The 20,244-nt window shown below is 38.6% G+C and overlaps 1 protein-coding gene across 3 annotated transcripts in view; it reads right to left on the reverse strand.

Moving 5' to 3' along the window:
• The window catches only part of PLCL1 (phospholipase C like 1 (inactive)), a 410,531-nt gene that overhangs the window by 63,760 nt on the left and 326,527 nt on the right, over positions 1 to 20,244 (reverse strand). The window contains exon 4 of one of the 3 annotated variants that reach the window (XM_070070434.1): positions 7,524 to 19,553. The exons of the other annotated variants lie outside the window; for them this stretch is intronic. Within the exon in view, the coding sequence (XP_069926535.1) occupies positions 19,407 to 19,553 (147 nt within the window). The 3' untranslated portion in view covers positions 7,524 to 19,406. Of the gene's footprint in view, positions 1 to 7,523; positions 19,554 to 20,244 lie in introns of those variants that run through there. 3 annotated transcript variants of the gene reach the window in all.

The raw sequence follows: 20,244 nt of genomic DNA on the forward strand, positions 1-20,244 counted from the left end.
TTTTTTTTAAAAATCCATACTACATCTATATATTCAATGAAATCACTATAAAAATGCCAATGACATTCTTTACAGAATTAGAAAGAATTCATAAGAAACCACAGAAGATCCAGAATAGCCAGATTGATCCATTATATATATATATATATATATAATGTATACATATATATAGCTTTATATATATAAAGCTAGAAGTATCATAATACCTGATTTCAAAGCATACTTCAAAGCTATAATAGTTAAAGCAGCATGATACCAGCATAAAAACAGACAGATAAATCAATAGAATATAGAACTGAGAAATTAATCTACATACATTGAACAACTGATTTTTGGCAAAGGTGCCAAGAACATACATTGCAGAAAGGTTAATCTTTCCAATAAATAGTGCTGGCAAAACTGGATATACATATGTAGAATAATGAAATCAGAATCATGCCTTTTACCACATACAAAAATCAACTCAAGATGGATCAAAAACCTAAATATAAGATCTGAAACTAGAAAATTGCTAGAAGAAAATATAGAAGAAGACACTGATGTAGGCAATGGTTCTTTGAATATGACTCCAAAAATGCAGACTACAAAAACAATTCTAGAAAAATGGGATCATAGAAGACATCATAGCAAAGGAAACTAACAATAGAGTGAAGAGACATCTGATAGAAAGGGAGAAAATATGTGCAAGTTACTTATCTGACAATGTATTAATATCTAGAATGTATCATAAACTCAAAAAACTCAACAATAAGAAAATGAACCAATCCAATTAGGAAATGGGCAAAGGACCTGAATTGGCAGTTCTCAGAAGAAACACAAATAAATGGTCAACAAATATATCGAAAGGCTCAATATCACCAGATATCAAGGAAATGCAATCAAAACCTCACCCTTATTACAAGAGCTATTATCAAAAAGAAAGTAACAAATTCTGGCAAGGATGTGGAGAAAGGGGACTCTTACACACTCTTGGTGAGAATGTAAATTAACACAGTCACTATGGAAAGCAGTATTGAGATCTCTTTAAAAACTAGAAACAGAAGTACAATATGACCCAGCAATTCCACTACTGGGTATAGAGCCAAAAGACATGAAATCATTTTATCAAAAAGATAACCTATTCCACCACATTTATTGCAGCACTGTTCACAATAGCCAAAATACAAACTCAAGGTTTCCATCCTCAGATGAATGAATAAAGAAAACATGGTATATCTACACAATAGAATGCTATTCAAGCATAAAAAAGAATGAGATGCTGCAGCAAGATGGATAGAACTGGAGGACATTATGTTAAGTGAAAAGAGATGGATACAAAAAGACAAATACTGCCTGTTCTTCCTCATATTTAGGAGATAAAAGAAAAGCAAAAACTTAATCTGAACACAAAACAGGGATTACTAGAGGCACTTAGATGCAGGCTTGAATTCCCGTCTGGCAGATCCTGAACTTTTTGTCTCATTGCTCTCTATATCACTTCAGAATTATCTATGTAAAGCACACTGCCAATCAATTCTCAGCTTTGTCACTGTCACTCTTGGTTATTAAATGAAATAGAACATTTTTAAGTTTAAGTTTCTTTGTGTTCACATCCATTTACCTCAGCAGCCTTTGCCCGTGGTTTCCCAATTCTTCAGGCCCCAGTTACCAGGAAGAATCCCACTTTCCTCAGCATCCTACTTCTTCCACTTTCTACATGCTCCTCCTTTCTATGAGGGAAACCTTATTAAAAATTTTTCCTTGTCAAAATCCTACCAGGCCATAAGGCTTATTTCAGTCACTCATTTCCTGATTTCCCTTTCCCTCCCCTTGTCATCTCCAAATTCCCAGGACAATCTATCCGTTAGTCTGTTCACAGAATCTCATATCTCCTATCTTAAACTATAATTGATTGTTTACGTATGTTATGTTCCACATCCTCACTTCCCTAGGAAATTAATTCCAGTAGAGCAGGGATTCATTCTTACTCCTTTGCATTTTGAGACTCAATAGTCCATTAATATAATTACCTTCCCCCTTATTTTACTTTTCTGATTTTTTCTTTCTATTTCCTTCTACTATAATCACACATGCACAACAAATTATTTTATTTATTACTTACAACTTCTCAAACCTCTAATTGTGTTTTGGAACTCAAATCTCTCTTTAGTCTTTTGATCTCTCCACTCTTTTCTCCCCCTAGACTTCTCCATTTGTCTGTAATATTGCATGTTTTCTTTCTTTTTTTTTTTTTTTTTTTGACAGGCAGAGTGGATTATTGCATGTTCTTAATTCCCTTTCCAATTTAAAAACAACCAAAAGCTTTTCATTAAAATTGTTTATTTTTTTAATTTTTAACTTTATTTATTTGCGAGGTAGAGAGACAGAGACAGACACAGCTCCCTTCTGCTGGTTCACTCCTTAAATGTCTGGAACTGGGCCAGGAATTCAATTAAGGTCTCTCACACATGTGGCAGGGACCCAACTACTTGAGTCATTATCTGCTGCCTCTCAATGTGCACATTAGCAGGGAATTGGAATCAGGAGTGGAACTGGAACTTGAACCCAGGCACTCTGATGTGGGACATGGGTGTCCCACCCCATATCTTAATGGATGGCCAAATGCCTATCTTCTATAAAATTTTTAAGAGATTTTATCTATAGAAAATATTTTATTTCTGTATCAATAATAAATGTTAAAACTTTTTTATTTATTTGGGATAAAATAAATCAGGACTAAAACAAAAAACCCTATAAAATTCAAGGCCTCATCAAAAGCTTCCAAGTAAATATTTGTTAACCCCTTAGTGTAAGTATTTTCTGTTTTTCCCACTGTTAATAAATCACTTAATAAAAATAGTCAAATACGAATTAACCTATAAAACAAAGGAATTTATCTTTGAAACTTCTTAGAGGATAGCCTGAAATCCTTTAAAAATGAAAGTTGCAACTGTATCTGAAAATACTTCATCATTAATATTCCTGTAATTTAAAATCACTGCTCATATGATTTTTCTTTTAAGAGCATTTGATCTTCCTTATGATAATAGTTTCCATTTCATTTAGAAAAATAATTATATTCTATTTTCTGCAATCAACTTTCAATTATATTAGTAATTGCAGAAAAAGCAAATTATATAAGTGAGTAAAATGCACCAATAATTTCATATCACATTCAAGACAACCATTTCAAACTTTCTTCCCAATTTATTTAAGTTGTCAGGAATTAAAAACGGGTGATTTGAGTTTCATCTCCTTTCTGGGTCTCTGCTGATTCTGATGGAAATGAAATATGAAGTGCAAAAGCCACACAGAGTAGGTTAGATGTCCTCAGCTTATCCACAGCTGGGAGTCTGTCCCCTGACTCAGTAATGCTGGGCTGACTCAGTTGATAGAATCTGGCAGTGGCCTGATTTACATATCTGATGTCTCAGCCTGAGCTCCCAGTTGCCACTGCCTGTTGTGTTAGTACAAAGAGTCTTCTATTCACTTTAGTTTTGCCACACGAATATCTCATAATGGATCTTATTTCCTCACCACCCCTTTGTACTCATATCTAAGAATAGAGGATTTACCCAGATAAGGATTGGCATTGCTTTACACATTTTGATGTATCCAAAGTAGGGATACATAAAGTTGCCAGTTAAGATTAAAATCATTTACTTAAAAGAAAACTTTACTGAAGGGAACAATAATGATTTTAGACAAAGATGGACTAAATAGTCTACTCTGTGTGGGGAAAAAATGTCCTTCCAGTTCTTCTCAAAAAGAAGTGCCCAGGATCATAGAAGTGTCCAAGTAAATATTTTATGCTACAGAAATGATGAGATTTCATTATATTAGGACTCAAAAAATTTCCATGGATTCCAACTTTCCACTGAATTATATCTAAATCTCTAGAACCACAGAACTTTCCACTTAGAGGTCACTTTAAGAACAGTGTATTGGGCCAGCACCAGTAGGTTAATCCTCCACCTATGGTACCGGCATCCTATATGGGCACCGGTTCTAGTCCCAGTTGCTCCTCTTGCAATCCAGATCTCTGCTATACTCTGGAAAGCAGTAGAGAATGGCCCAAGTACTTGGGCCCCTGCACCGGCGTGGGAGACTGGGAAGAAGCTCCTGGCTCCTGGCTTCGGATCAGCACAGCTCTGGCCACTGTGGCAAGTTGGGGAGTGAACCAGTGGATGGAAGACCTTTCTCTCTGCCTCTCCCTCTCACTGTCTGTAACTCTACCTCTCAAATAAATAAATAAAATCTTAAAAAAAAAGAACAGGGTATCACAGGTAACTCCACTTTACAGATGACTGCATAAAGACAGTTAATGCAATATTTAGACTAGTACCCAGGCAGTCTTGAGGAGCAGACCTAAGCTTTGAAGTAGTTCTGTGATACTGCTATCATATTCAAATGCAGAATTCCTATGGCCAGTAACTTGTTTGATAAATATTTAACAAAGAAGCATTCATTAAATAATTAAAATAATTTTTGTCATGATTACTTCTCTCTCCAACTCTAATTCTCAACACATATCAATCACTGTAAGTATTTTTCCTAAGAAACTCAGAAAGAAATGTACAATTGTTTCTACTGCTTTATCAGGGAATAGTTAGGAGCTTTGAAAAGGTTATTATTGCCTGAAAATATGTGAGTCAGCAAAAACCAGTCTACTCCAGACTTGATTCTGTTCTGTCCTCCAAAGAACTGAAATAGTCCATCCATCTCTTACCTTCCTTCTAATCAAAACATTAGATTTCAGTTCTTTGGTTGTACAGTGCCTCATCTGTGCAGATTTCTTAAAGCTCCAAATTTTATTAACTTGGCCTATATGTAAGATTGCACACACACACACACACATTAGCCAACTAGAATGAAAATATTCTCCTCTAATGGTCAAGTTCCTTAAATATTTAAATGAGGTCGGTGCTGAGGCTCACTTGGCTAATCCTCCACCTGTGGCGCCGGCACCCCAGGTTCTAGTCCCAGTTGGGGCGCTGGATTCTGTCCCGGTGGCTCCTCTTCCAGGCAAGCTCTCTGCTGTGGCCCGGGAGTGCAGCAGAGGATGGCCCAGGTGCTTGAGCCCTGCACCTGCATGGGAGACCAGGAGGAAGCGTCTAGCTCCTGGTTTTGGATCAGCACAGCGCGCCAGCCGTAGTGGCCATTTTGGGGGTGAACCAACAGAAAAAGAAAGACCTTTCTCTCTGTCTTTCTCTCTCTCTCACTGTCTGTCTCTGCCTGTCCAATAAAAAAATATTTAAATGAAACATAAAACAATCATTGATAAAATAAACAGATAAAATAATCATTTGATCATTTGTTTTTAAGCAATCAATGCTATCAAAATTGTTAACTCACAGTGAAACAGAAACAAAGAATACTTGCAATCTTCCTGCAAGTATGCCACCTTTGTTGTACCCGAAGAGTCCTTGTCCTGGGTTTCGTGCTGTGACACATTCCCAAGCCTGGTTGACAATGGTGCAGAAAAAGAGAACTCGCCCAGATTAGGCCAAAGGGCATCTATACTCACATTCATAATAGTCACAGGAACAGGATTCACTTTTGTGAGTTGCTGTCTGCATAAAGGGCTCATTTTACCTTTTATTTTTCCTACTTGTCCTATCTTCAAAACAGGCATCAGCTATATTTTGAATAATCTTGAGAAATTGTTGTTTTTGTCCAGTTTTCATTACAATTAGGTTCATTCACAAAATGGCCAGGTAACTGTGGGGAGCAATCCGGACTGGACTGAGTTACTGGAATTAGGACTTATTCTATGCATCTGCTCTCCCACAATATGGCGCTGGGAGAGAAGTAAACAGCTTCCGCACAGCTGCCTCCAGTTCAACTAATAAACTGTAGGACTTGCTCCTGATTGGAGGAGAGCAGCGTACTCGGCATGTGGGCAGCCGAGTTGGGATTGGCGGAGGAGGACTATAAAGGAGGAGAGAGACGGCATGCACCAGGAACATCTAAGGGGAACATCTGAGGGAACGCCTGTGCAGCCCCCAGAGAGCCGGCCGGCGGTGTGCCGCTCCCCTGCGGAAGTGGGGAAAGTGGCCAGGGGGAACCGCCCTTCCACGGAGGTGGAAGGGATAGTAGCCAACCCGGGAAGAACCAGCAGCAAACCCGGGGAGGGCCGAGCAGACGAAAGAACAGCGCAGGGTCCTGTGTCGTTCCTCCACGAAGAGGGGGAGCGACAGTAACTAACTTCCATGACCTTCTCCAGAATTCTCAAGGCAGCTTACCTACCTTACTGTCTTTAACTAAAAGTGTTATAAGAATTTGGGGATTCAGGAATGCAAAGTCGCCTTGAGGATGCATGTGTAATATTCCATAAGGAAGCCAGCCAAATACTGACAATTCCCCTTTTATGTCAGAAAACATTTTGTACCCACAAGTGAAGGAAGTTTCAATGTACCAAGTTATACAACACTTTGTTTTTAAATAATCCACTTTGATTGAGCACATGGACAGAGAGAGAGAGAGAGAGAGAGAAGGAGAGAAAAGAGAGAGAGAGAAATTCCCATGTGCATGTTCATGCCCAAATTCTCACAATGGCTGGCTCTGGATCAGTTCAGGAGCCAGATTCCAGGAACATAATACAGGTCTCTCATGTTGGTGGCTACAATCCAATTATGAGCCATCACTGATGCCTCTCAAATTCTACACTGGCAAGAAGTGGGAGTTAGGAGCTGAAGCCAGGCACTGAACCCAGATATTCTAATGTGAGACATGGGTGTTTTAAGTAATAGAATAACTAACCACTCCCCAACATAGTTTTGGAAATATCAACTAGTATAAAGTTCCACACAAATATCATAATGAGAGTTTCTTTGACTTACCCAATTTCAATCTAAATTGGTTTCTTTTTTTTATTAAAACTCATTTGTTAAACTTTTATTTAATGAATATAAATTTCCAAAGTACAGCTATGGATTACAATGGCTTCCCCCCCATAACATCCCTCCCACCCGCAACCCTCCCCTTTCCCACTCCCTCTCCCCTTCCATTCACATCATTTTCGATTCTTTTTATATACAGAAGATCAGTTTAGCATACATTAAGTAAAGATTTCAACAGTTTGCTCCCACACAGAAACCTAAAGTGAAAAATACTGTTTGAGTACTAGTTATAGCATTAAATCACAATGTACAGCACATTAAGGACAGAGATCCTACATGAGGAGTAAGTGCACAGTGACTCCTGTTGTTGACTTAACAAATTGACACTCTTGTTTATGGCCTCAATCTAAATTGGTTTCAATAATCATACCTACAGTGGGGAAGTATATACTTACACAAAGAACTGTTTCCTGTTATGAGGCTGAATATATATTGGTGGTAACATTGAAATAACAGAATGTCATTAATCCATCCCATTATGCTTGGATTGTGATACCTGCTAGTGTTCTGGTTCCATTGAGAGTACAGTTAGACAGTGATTGACTTCTGCTGGATTTATACTCATGCTAGCACAATCAACAGATCTCCAAATTGCACCCCAACTGACTTAGTAAAAGATTAAATAACCCTTGACTTATGTTCTTTAGACTGTTTTTGGTTTCTTTTTTATTGTTAAAAAATCTGTTGTGCTTGACATAGTAATGTTTTAACTTGTAGGTTAAGGTTAAAAATGCCACCTTTGGAGAATGCCGTGCATGTTATTGCAGTCTTAAACCCTTGTAACTGTTTCACCTCTGAATGATATATGAGAGAACTTCAAAACATTCATGGGAAAGTGGAACTAAAATGTTCATTTGACACAAAAAGTTTTGCAACCAATGGTTTTTTCATAATACACATTTTCCATGAGCTTTTTCAAACAAATCATATTCAAACACTAATCATTCAAATGTTTTCACATTATTTTAAAACATTTAAAGGATTAAATGTTAGGCAAAGACTTCTTGACTATGCATGAAAACTTAGATGAGAAAATTAAAGAACTAAAAACTCAGTTATGTAAAGAAAATTATATAAATGTTACATAATATTTATCTTTCAAACTTACTTGGGAATAAAATCCTTTTGAGTACTTGGTGGAAGTAGGGGTGGGGGAGTATATCACATGTCACTGGGAAAAGTCCAACAGAACACAAAGTCCTTAGACTCCAGTTCAGGACATAAAACACCATCTGGTGCACTAGACACTGTGTGTAACTGCCCCTCCCTTTGCAGGTGGCTTGCCATCAGGATTACCCACTCTCCATGGATAGACATCCTGCTTCACCCCATTTCATTGCTCCAGCATCCTGCCCAGTACCTTGCATATAGTAGGTGTTTAAAACATGTTTTTTTTTTTTCAGTTGGCTGATTAAAAACCTAAAGATATACAGAAAATGATAGGTCAAATGAGAAAGCATTATTTTATAAGTGGAAAATCCATCTGTTCTCACATTCATAGCCATCATACTTTACAGTATGACTGCCCATCTGACACCTGTCCCCATTTATTCACCTTTGTATTACACTGAATCTACTAAAGTTCTTTAAATATGGTATGTACTGAATGTGTGCTGAATAAAGTAAAAAAAGTTTTCTTAATAAGGTTGATTTTTTTCAAGAGGTTAGGACAAAAGGCTGGACTTAGATGGATGGAGAAGAGAAAAGGCTGGGGAAGAATCCCAGGGTATATGGAATGGGAACAGAAAGGATGACAATGAAATGGAGATGGCAAATAAATCAGCCTGACTGAAAGACAGAGTTCAAGTACATGAGAAAGAAATGAGAAATGAGGTTAGCAAAGGGGGTACTGCTAGTGAGTAAAGCCTCTGGTAAGCATATTACAATCTGTTTGTAAATTAAAACATCACATTATATACTTTACATATATGTAATCATGAGTTTGTCCATTATACCTCAATAAATATGTTGGGAAATAAAAACAGAATTTGGGAACAATTGGTGCAATTGTAGAATTAGAGATAAGTAGAGACTAGATGGTGGAGTTTTCAGTCTGTTGAAAATTAAAGTGAGAGAACAGAGCCTGGGTAAGAACCTTGGTCCTGTCAATGCAAGGTTACTTAGGAAAAATACTATGAGGAAAGAAAATATAGATCTCACCAATCACTGAAGGTAATAAGTAAATTAAGCAAACAAAATGGCCTTATTGGAGTTAGTAGAAAAAAATTTGGAAGAATTTGGGACCATATCCATGACCTTTTGCAGTTGTCAGGAAAGAGTGAATGAGTAAAATGATGAGTTGTTGTTGACCTTTTAAAACTTGTTTGTTCTTGAAACACTCAAGTGTTGTCCTTTAATCAAACACAGAAACATGACTATAGTAAAATGTTAGGGCTGGGGTTAAAGATGGATTTTCAAAATAATACTACCATTATATGCATAATAATATTTTTGAAGAATGAAAAAGATCAAGCCTTTCCAAACAAATGATTTTTTTAAAGATTTATTTTATTTATTTGAAAGGCAGAGTTAAAGAGAGAGACAAGGAGAGATACAGAGAGAGATCTTCCATCTGCTAGTTCACTCCCCAAATGGCCACAATGGCTGGAGCTGAGCCAAGCTGAAGCCAGGAACCAGAAGCTTATTCTGAGTCTCCCACACAGTGCAGGAGCCCAAACACTTGGGTCATCCTCCACTGCTTTCCCAGCTGAATTAGCAGGGAGTTGGATCAGAAGTGGAGCAGCTGAGGGCTGGAAACGGCACCCATATGGAATGCCAGCATAACAGTTGGCAGCTTAACCCGTTATGCTCCAATGCCAGCTCCAAACAAACGAATTTTGATAGTGTGCTACTGATGTTACAAATTGTTTTCCAGTGTCACCACTCATAAACTATATTAAATGATGATGAATACATGCAAACCACCAACCATAAATTCCTAAGGCCGAATGGAGCCTAACTGGGTCATATAAACTATTGGGACATAGACTCTGCCTTATCTACCATCGCATTTAATATAGTGGCTTGCACGAAGAGGGAGCTTTGTAAATGTTTATACATTAAACACCTCCATTTGCTGGCTCTAACACCAGGCAACTCCTTCAGGAACCACTTTTCTATTTTTCCACATCCCTAAAATTAATCCTAAATGGAAAAAAAAAATACATCACATTACTTTTATTTGCAAAACATAATTATATAACATTAACATTCTTAAAAGGCAGTGACTCTATGAATAGATTTTCTATTTCAGTGGTTATTTTCCTAGAGAATGAAAATCGAGAGCAGGAAAGTGATGCTTGCTCTTTCAGAGACCTGGGGTAGGGAGGGAGAAGAGCTCTTCTTATCTCAAACTAAGTCCCAAGGACAGTTTCTGAAAAATTTTCCTAACAAGTACAAAGTCACCAAAATGGCACTTGGGCAATCAGTCTAATGCCAATAGCTCTGGTCTTTGTGTCTAGCCTGGGAAGGAGGTAGAAATTCCACCTTCAAGTTTTAGGACATTTTCTACCTGTCTGAGTTATTGATTGATAATGTTCCCAGTTCCCTCTGGTCCTATTTTAGAGGCTGTCATTCCCAACCTCCTGACATGACATGTGTTTGATGAGGGCGGTCACCACCGTTTCAGTTGCTTTAAATATCAGATAGGCAATTATATAACTGCATCTCTATCCAGAGTGCCAGTGGTGATAGTAGACAGGGCTACACTCAAGCAAAGTTGTAATTCTTTGAGTAGCCACACCCTCACCTTACCCAGACTTGGGGAATCTTCTGTCATGATCTCACTCCTCTCCCAGTTAAAAACTTGATAAGCCAGCACCGAGGCTCACTTGGCTAATCCTCCACCTGCGGCACTGGCACCCCAGGTTCTAGTCCCAGTTGGGGTGCCAGATTCTGTCCTGGTTGCTCCTCTCCCAGTCCAACTCTCTGCTGTAGCCCAGGAAGGCAATGGAGGATGGCCCAAGTGCTTGGGCCCTGCACCTGCATAGGAGACCAGGAGGAAGCACCTGGCTCCTGGCTTCAGATTGGTGCAGCGCACTGGCCGTGATGGCCATTTGCAGGGTGAACCAAGGGAAGGAAGACCTTTCCCTTTTCTCTGTCTCTCTCTCTCACTGTCTAACTCTGCCTATCAAAAAAAAAAAAAAGCTTGATAATAGAAAAGGCCTATTAATTCATTCAAAGATGTAAATGAATTACTAATAATCCAATGTGTTGTTACTCAAAGAGATGTTTTTATATTTTAAATGGATAAAAGTCTTAACCCTAAGGAATTGTTTGTAATTTTGAAGTTTCAAGTACACAAGGAGCAACGAGAAAACATGTTTTATATTAGACATGTTATGATGTGTGTAAAGTGTGCCCTCATCATCTTCTGAAAGTATGCCATATAAATAGCCCCATTCTACTCCCAACACAGTATTGATTTCTAGAGATCATCATAGTTGCCAACATTTGTTATACTAATATCAAAATAATTTGTAATATTGAATTTTTAAAACCCTCAGGAAGAAATATTTACAAATAATAAATGAGGAAATGTTTGCTAATAAATAGTGGACATCTCAGGTTATTGGGGGAAAGCTAAATTTAATGGAAAATTATTGTGCAGATAAACTCAGAGTATCTTCTAGCACATTTTCATTTTTTTCCCATTGACAAGTAGAAAATTTGGTGTGCTCAAATTGGCTTTCAGTAAATGTGGACTATTCAATTGCCTGATTTATTTTAAGATTTATTTTATTTATTTTAATGGCAGAGCAGATTCAGGCCAGGGGCGGGGAGAGAGAGAATCTTCCACTCATTGGTTCACACACCAAATGAGTCTGGACCAGGCTAAAGCCAAGAGCTAGGAACTCCATCCTGGTATCCCACATGGGTGGCAGGGGCCCAAGCCATGTTCTACTGCCTTCTTAGGTGCATTAGCAGGAAGTTGGACTGGAACTGATGTAGGACTCAGGATGAGGGCCGCGTAAGCAGTAGCTTAACTTGTAGTACCACAAGGCTGGCTTAGGTGGGTTTTTATTCTAAACATATTCTTTTTTCAGCAATGACTATTTTTCCCCTCCGATGTCATATATGTAATTCATTACCATTTTTGAGAAATCCAAACATTTCAGCAACTTGAGCCTAAGTTGAACACAGTTGTTCATTTTGGAATCCCTAACCTCTTCTACCCCCACCCCCACCAAGTAATAAACGCTGGATATTTTCTCCAGACTTATTCACCCAAATATGTTTTTATTACTAGACTATTTTATTAATAGCCTACAGAGAGCTTTTAAAGATTTTATTTTATGAAAAGCTTTTTTAAGGCACATAAAGATCAAGCAGAAAGTACAAAGGGTTCTCTCACCCCACCCTCCCCAGTTTCCCCTACTGTTTACATTTTGAATTAATGCAGTACATTTATTAGTATTGATGAGCCAATGTCAAATGTTATTATTAGCTAAAGTCCATAGCTGCCTGAGATTTCGCTCCTCACATCGTGCATTCAATAGTTTTTACAGGCATATACAGATGTGTACGCCCATGACAGTATCCCACAAGCTGCTTCATTGCCCTGAAATCTTTTGTACTCCATCTGCTCATCCCTCGCTCCCTCTGCCTTGAACCCTTAACAACTACTAATTCTTTCATTGTCTCCATAATTTTGCATTACACTGTCGACTTCTAACTGAATGTGCAAGGCAAGGAATAATTTGGTCAGAGTTGTGTCAGAAAGGTGAAAGAAAGGGAATTTAATAATTTACCACAAATGTGCACAATTATAGGATGGGAACTATACTACTTTCCCCAATAATAGATACTTATATGTTTTATTCAATTAATATAAATTGATAGCATATGATGTGCCAGCACTTTTTAGGTGCTAGAGACAACAGTAGCAAGCAGATGGACAATATCTCAGCCCAAAAAAGTAGGACTGTTTATGGTAAAATGGAGTTAAAATGTAAGTTGATTTTCAAGTAAAAAAATGAAATTCATACATAGTTTTTTTTCATAATACGTACTTCCATGAACTTGCTGAAGATCCTGTGTATAGGGATTTCAAAAGTTGGCACTAAAATAAACTTACCTTTTAATAAACCTTTTTCCCCACAAACTTTTTCATTTACCCTCATACTCTCAAATTGAGGGTAAAATACAAAGACAGACATCAAACAAGGGTCAAGCAAAATACATTTTAATACTGTTTAACAGGATGATGGAAATGTAGCAAGGCTATGTACTAGATTAGGGGCAGTGGCAGGGAAGGTTTCTCTGAGGAAATGGCATTAATGCTAAGAAGAAGTCAGTCTGGAGATTCCTCAGAAACCTGAATATAACCCTACCATACAACTCAGCCATACCACTCCTTGGAATTTACCCAAAGGAAACGAAATTGGCAAACAAAAAAGCTGCCTGCACATGATGTTTATTGCAGCTCAATTCACAATAGCTAAGACCTGGAATCAACCTAAATGCCCATCAACAGAAGACTGGATAAAGAAATTATGGGACATGTACTCTATCGAATACTATACAGCAGTCAAAACCAATGAAATCCAATCATTTGCAACAAAATGGAGGAATCTGGAAAACATCATGCTGAGTGAACTAAGCCAGTCCCAAAGGGACAAATATCATATGTTATCCCTGATCGGTGACAACTAACCAAGCACCTACAAGGAAACCTGTTGAAGTGAAATGGACACTATGAGAAACAGTGACTTGATCAGCTCTTGTCCTGACTGTTGATGTACAATGTAATACTTTATCCATTTTAGTATTTTTTTTGTTCCAGTACTACTGGTTGAACTCTGTAATTAACACACAATTATTCTTAGGTGTTTACATTTTAACTGAAAATTTATCCCTGTTAAATATAAGAGTGGGAATAAGAGAGGGAGGAGATGTACAATTTGGGACATACTCAATCGGACTTGCCCCAAATGGTGGAGTTAGACACGTGCCAGGGGATTCCAATACAATCCCATCAAGGTGGCATGTACCAATGCCATCTCACTAGTCCAAGTGATTAATTTCAGTTCATAATTGATCACACTAATAGGTCTAAGAGTCAAAGGGATCACACAAACAAGACTAGTGTCTGCTAATACTAACTGATAGAATCAAAACGGGAGAGAATGATCCATCATGGGAAGCGGGATACACAGCCGACTCATAGAATGGCAGATGTCAGCTCTTAAGGCATTCGGATCTGGCTGAAGAGCCCATGAGAATATTTTAGGCATGGAAAGCCAAGACACTCTGGCAAAAAAACAAACAAACACCTAAATGAAAGATCTCTGCAAGTGAGATCCCAGTGGAAAGAACAGGTCATCAAAGAAGGAGATACCTTTCTCTGAAGGGAGGAGACAACTTCTACTTTGACTATGGCCTTGTCTATATAAGATCAGAGTTGGCGAACTCAAAAGGCTTCCATAGCCTTGGAAACTCATGACAAGAGCCTAGGGTGATTACTGACACCATAAACAAGAATGTCAATTGTTAGTCAATTGTTAAATCAACAACAGGAGTCACTGTGCACTTACTCCTCATGTAGGATCTCTGTCCTTAATGTGCCGTACATTGTGATTTAATGCTATAACTAGTACTCAAACAGTATTTTTCACTTTGTGTTTCTGTGAGGGTGCAAACTGTTGAAAGCTTTTTTAATATATGCTAAATTGATCCTCTGTATATAAAGAGAATTGAAAATGAATATTGATGTGAATGGAAGCAGAGAGGGAGTGGGAGAGGAGAGAGTTGCGGGTGGGAGGGAAGTTAGTGGGGGAAAAAGCCATTGTAATCCATAAGCTGTACTTTGGAAATTTATATTCATTAAATAAAAGTTAAAAAAAAAGAGGAAAAAAAGAAAAAAGCAATTAGAAGCAACTATTAATGCAAGGGCAGACTATTCCAGACACATGCAATGGCCTGAGATGGTAACAAACTTGGTCTGTTTGAAGAAACAAAGAAAACCAGTGTGGCTGGAGGAGAGTAATCCCAGAGAGAGAGTATCAGGATGAGAGCAGTGAGGCTAGAGAGACAGGGGAGGCTGGAGGGGCAGGTGAGACTGAGGAAAAGCAGGTGAGATACATGGGCAGGGTCAGCTGACAGACTGCCCCATAAAGCCACATTAAGGAATATAGATTTTATTGTGATGGGAAGTCACTAGAAGATTTTAAGCAAGAAGTGACATGATATAATCTATACTTTAAAATGATCACTCTGCACATCATAGGAGATTCCCTTTGAAATAAATAGAAATACATCAATAAATACTAAACCATTAAAGATGCCAACCAATGCTATCCAAATCCTAGAAACTAAAAATTATACTGTTTATTTTTAAGGCCAATATTATCATGACATGAGTCTGTCCCTACCCAGATGATTCCAGAAAGAAATACCCAACAGAGATGTCAATCATGTTTTCAATCGCCACTGCAGTCTATTGAGTTTACTATTTAGTTTAAGAATATTTACACTCAAGGCTGGCACTGTGGCACAAGGGGTTAATTTTCTGGCCTGAAGCGCCAGCATCCCAAATGGGTGCCAGTTCGAGACCCAGCTGCTCCACTTCCAACCCAGTTCTCTGCTATAGCCTGGGAAAGCAGAAGATGGCCCAAGTGCTTGGGTCCCTGCATCTGCGTGGGAGACCTGGAAGAAGCTCCTGGCTCCTGGCTTCAGAATGACACAGCTCTGGCCGTTGCAGCCAACTGGAGAGTAAACCATCCGATGGAAGACTCTTTCTCTCTCTCTTTCTCTTTCTCTCTCTCTCTCTCTCTGCCTCTTGTCTCTCTGTGTAACTCTGACTTTCAAATAAATAAATAAATCTTTAACAAAAGAATATTTATACTCAATTCTTTACCAAAAATGAAAAACAATATCCACAGAGAACTGTAAATGAAGAGTTCATCAAAAGTGTTTCTGCTTTGGGGGCTGGTGTTGTGACACAGCCATTTAAGCCACTGCCTACAATGCTGACATCTCATATGAGCAACACTTTGAGGTCCCGACTGCTCCACTTCTGGTCCAGTTCTCAGTTCCTTGCTAAATGGCATGGGAAAGCAACAGAAGATGGCCCAACTACTTGCACCCTACTACCCATGTAGGAAACTGGGAAGAAGCTCTGGGTTCCTGGCTTTGGACCTGCCCAGCCCTGGCCAATAAGGACACTTGGGGATTGAACCAACAGACGGAAGATCTCTGTACATATACCTATCTATCCTCCTCTCTGCAACTCTGCCTTTCAAATAAATTAAATTAAAACTTTTTTATTGGGAAAAAAAAGCATTTCTGCTTTCTATTTTAGCCTCTTAATTTGAAATTTTGTTAAACCACATTCTATCTGCAATCACAAGTTTCATTTTAAAAATACAGATGAGGAAGAGATTGATATTTAAATTTGGCTTCAGCAGACAAAACTGAATAAACATCATCAGACACTTGGGAATATGAAATGGAAATTGCCCAACCACAGTCCAGGTGCATTTCTGCTTATTACAGGCCCAGCTCCAGGAGACCTGGTTCCCCTCAGTGAATGATTTTTCTTTCTTAACTTACAAGGGAAGAGGAGGAGTAAGTAATTTCTGCTACCTGTCTCTATGGCAACTAATACTCTAATTACACCTCTTCTATGACAATTATACTATTCACTAGATAGTTTTCAATCCTCACTTTATGATGAAAAAAAACTGATTTCATGAAAAATGAGATACAGGTAATAACTGAACTTTCCCCCCAGCAACCATGAAGTACAGTTTACGACAGGTACAACTATTCATGAATGGAATGGGCTCTGTGGATTTTTCTTTTTTTCTTTTGTAAGCTGTTTATCTCAAATGTTTTCTTCTAGTTGTTTTCAATTATCAAATAATATTCCTTTCTTAATATTTATTTTTATCAATTATAAAAATAGGCTCATTATAAAGAATTTGGCAAATATAGAAAAGCATAAGCAAAAAAAAAATAAAATTGGTTTTCCTAATTACAAAGAACCAGTATTAATAATAATCTGCCAGTATTTTAGATGCACAGACATATAATATTTAAATCCTATTGTGTACACTTTTTTTATTTAACAGGCAGAGTTAGACAGTGAGAGAGAGAAAGACAGAGAAAAGGGAAAGGTCTTCCTTCCCTTGGTTCACCGCCCCAAATGGCCACTAAGGCCAGCACGCTGCACCAATCCAAAGCTAGGAGCAAGCTGCTTCCTCCCGGTCTCCCATGGGGTGCAGGGCCCAAGCACTTGGGCCATCCTCCACTGCACTCCCGGGCCACAGCAGAGAGCTGGACTGGAAGAGGAGCAACCTGGACAGAATCCGGGGCCCCAACTGGGACTAGAACCTGGGGTACCGGCACCGCAGGCGGAGGATTAGCCTAGTGAGCCGCGGCACTGGCCTATTGTGCACACTTTTTTTTTTTTTTTTTTTGACAGGCAGAGTGGACAGTGAGAGAGAGAGAGACAGAGAGAAAGGTCTTCCTTTGCCGTTGGTTCACCCTCCAATGGCCGCCACGGCCGGCGCACCGCGCTGATCCAATGGCAGAAGCCAGGTACTTCTCCTGGTCTCCTATGGGGTGCAGGGCCCAAGTACTTGGGCCATCCTCCACTGCACTCCCAGGCCATAGCAGAGAGCTGGCCTGGAAGAGGGGCAACCGGGACAGAATCCAGCGCCCAGACCGGGATTAGAACCCGGTGTGCTGGCGCCGCAAGGCGGAGGATTAGCCTAGTGAGCTGCGGCGCCGGTCCTGTGCACACTTTTTGTAACCATATTTTTTTCCAAATATATTATGAGGAATCCTATGTTACACTAAATATTCTAAGATGATTTAATAACTTCTGCAGAGTCCATAATATGGATTGTGATCTTCTACTCTACTAACCATTCTACATTGACATTATTACATATAAATGTTTATGCACTTAATTATTAACTTATGCACAATGTTTATTAGCTTAGAATAATTTCAAGAAAATAAAATATATGGAAAAAATTAGTAAGCAAGTTAAATTATATTGCCAAATTTTTCTCCAAAAACTTTGTTTTCCTACTAGTGGTATATGGAATGCTTTCCAGTTCTTCAAATTCTTGATTGGTTTTACTATGTTGAAAAAGAAAAAAAGCCAGTTTGACAGAAAGGAGTGTATATTAGTACACTTCATTAATTTTCTATAATTAAAAACTTATTTAAAGTTAAATATATTTCTATAAAACAAATTCAGACTTATTAAATGATGAACTTGTTAAAAATAAATAAATATATTTTTAAATTTTCTTTAGGTTTTTTTTGAGGGGAAGGAGAACACATATATAATTAGGTTCATGGCCTAATAACTTACATAGCAGACTACTTCTCATCCTCTACTATCCATTCTCCTGTCTCTTAGTAACAGAAGAGATAAATTTTAGCCCCATGAAATGACATTTGCTTTTGCAAATCAGTGTGACTATGCATCAACTCCAGGCTGATGAAATCTAAGCAAAAGTGATCTATACTATTTCAGAGAAATGTTCTTTTCTTTCTTTTCAACTTTTATTAAATAAATAAAAAATTCCAAAGTACAACTTTTGAATTATAGCAGCTTCTCCCTCTAGAACCTCCCTCCCACTTGCAACCAACCCATCTCCCGCTCCCTCTCCCATCCCAGTCTTCATCATGATTCATTTTCAATTATCTTTATATACAGAAGATCAACTTAGTATATACTAAGTAAAGATTTCAACAGACTGCACCCACACAGACACACAATGTATACAGTAGTGGTGGAGTAGTAGTTTTACCATTAATTCTCATAGTACAACACATTAAGGACAGAGGGCCTACATGGGGGGCAGGTGCACAGTGACTCCTGTTGTTGATTTAACAATTGACACTTTTATTTATGAAGTCAGTGAGCAACCGAGACTCTTGTCATGAGCTGCCAAAGCTATGGAAGCCTGTTGAGTTCACCAACTCCAATCTTATTTAGACAAGGCCATAGTCAAAGTGGAAGTTCTCTCCTCCCTTCAGAGAAAGGTACTGACTTCTTTGATGGCCCGTTCTTTCCGTGAGATCTCACTCACAGAGATCTTTCATTTAGGTCATTTTTTTGCCACAGTATCTTAGCTTTCCATGCCTGAAATACTCTCGTGGGCTTTTTAGCCAGATCTGAATGCCTTAGGAGCTGATTCTGAGGCCAGAGTACTGTTTAGGGTTTTTGCCATTCTATGAGTCTGGTGTGTATCCTGCTTCCCATGTTGGATTGTTGTATCCTTTTTAATTCTATCAATTATTTGCAGACACTGGTCTTATTTATGTGATCCCTTTGACACTTAATCCTATCTTTTTGATCAATTATGAACTGAAACTGATCACTTTAACAAGTAAGATGGCATTGGTACATGCCACCTTGATGGGATTGAATTGGACTCCCCTGGCATGTTAGAGAGATGTTCTTAAAGGCAGAGTATATGGGGCCTGCGCTTTGGCATGGGAGTAAAACTGATGCCTGTCTCACTGGCATCTCACATGGGCAGCAGTTCGAGTCCCAGTTGCTCAGTTTCCAATCCAGCTCTCTGCTATGGCCTGGGAAAGCAGTAGAGGATGGCTCAAGTCCTTGGGCCCCTGCACCCACATGGGAGACCCAGAAGAAGTTCCAGGCTCCTGGCTTCGGATCAGCCCAGCTCCGGCTACTGCGGCCATCTAGGGAGTAAACCAGCAGATAGATGATCTCTTTCTCCCTCTCTTTCTCCCTCTCCCTCTCCCTCTCTGTAACTCTGCCTTTCAAATAAATAAGTAAATCTTTAAAAACAAAAATAAAGGAAGAGTATATGTCCTCCTTCCCACTCCCCTCTCCCCCATCATTTCTGATGGCAGAAAAGAACATGTTTTCAGTGTCAGCTGCCATTTTGGACCAGGAGGTTAAGAGGTGAAACAAAAAACTCAATGTAGCATGATGTTCCTAAGAGCTTTGCAGAAATATAAATCTGGAGGGCTGAGCTCCAGATTTCTTATGTGAAAAAGTAACACTTCAAGTGTTTAAGCACAATTAGGTTGTATTTTTTCGTTGTTGCATGTAACCAAACTTATTCTTGATTGGTATCAGTTATTTTCACCATCTTTTGTCTCTTACTGATTTTAAGAGTTTTATTTTTTTAAATTATGAATATAAAGAGAACATATTTTATGCATTCAATAGGGTTCTATTATAAGTATACTTGTACTTGTATTTACACTTTGGCATACAGGTTTCAAATTTTTCCCAGACTGTCATTTGCTCCATAATTTTTTTTACAGAAATAGGGGATGGTGGCATGGCTCAGGATGTTAAGCCACTGCTTGTGATGTCAGCATCCCATGTACAGGTACCAGCTTAAATTCCAGCTGGTCCCTT

Source organism: Oryctolagus cuniculus, chromosome 3, assembly GCF_964237555.1.
Source record: "Oryctolagus cuniculus chromosome 3, mOryCun1.1, whole genome shotgun sequence".
Classification (NCBI taxonomy): Eukaryota; Metazoa; Chordata; class Mammalia; order Lagomorpha; family Leporidae; genus Oryctolagus; species Oryctolagus cuniculus.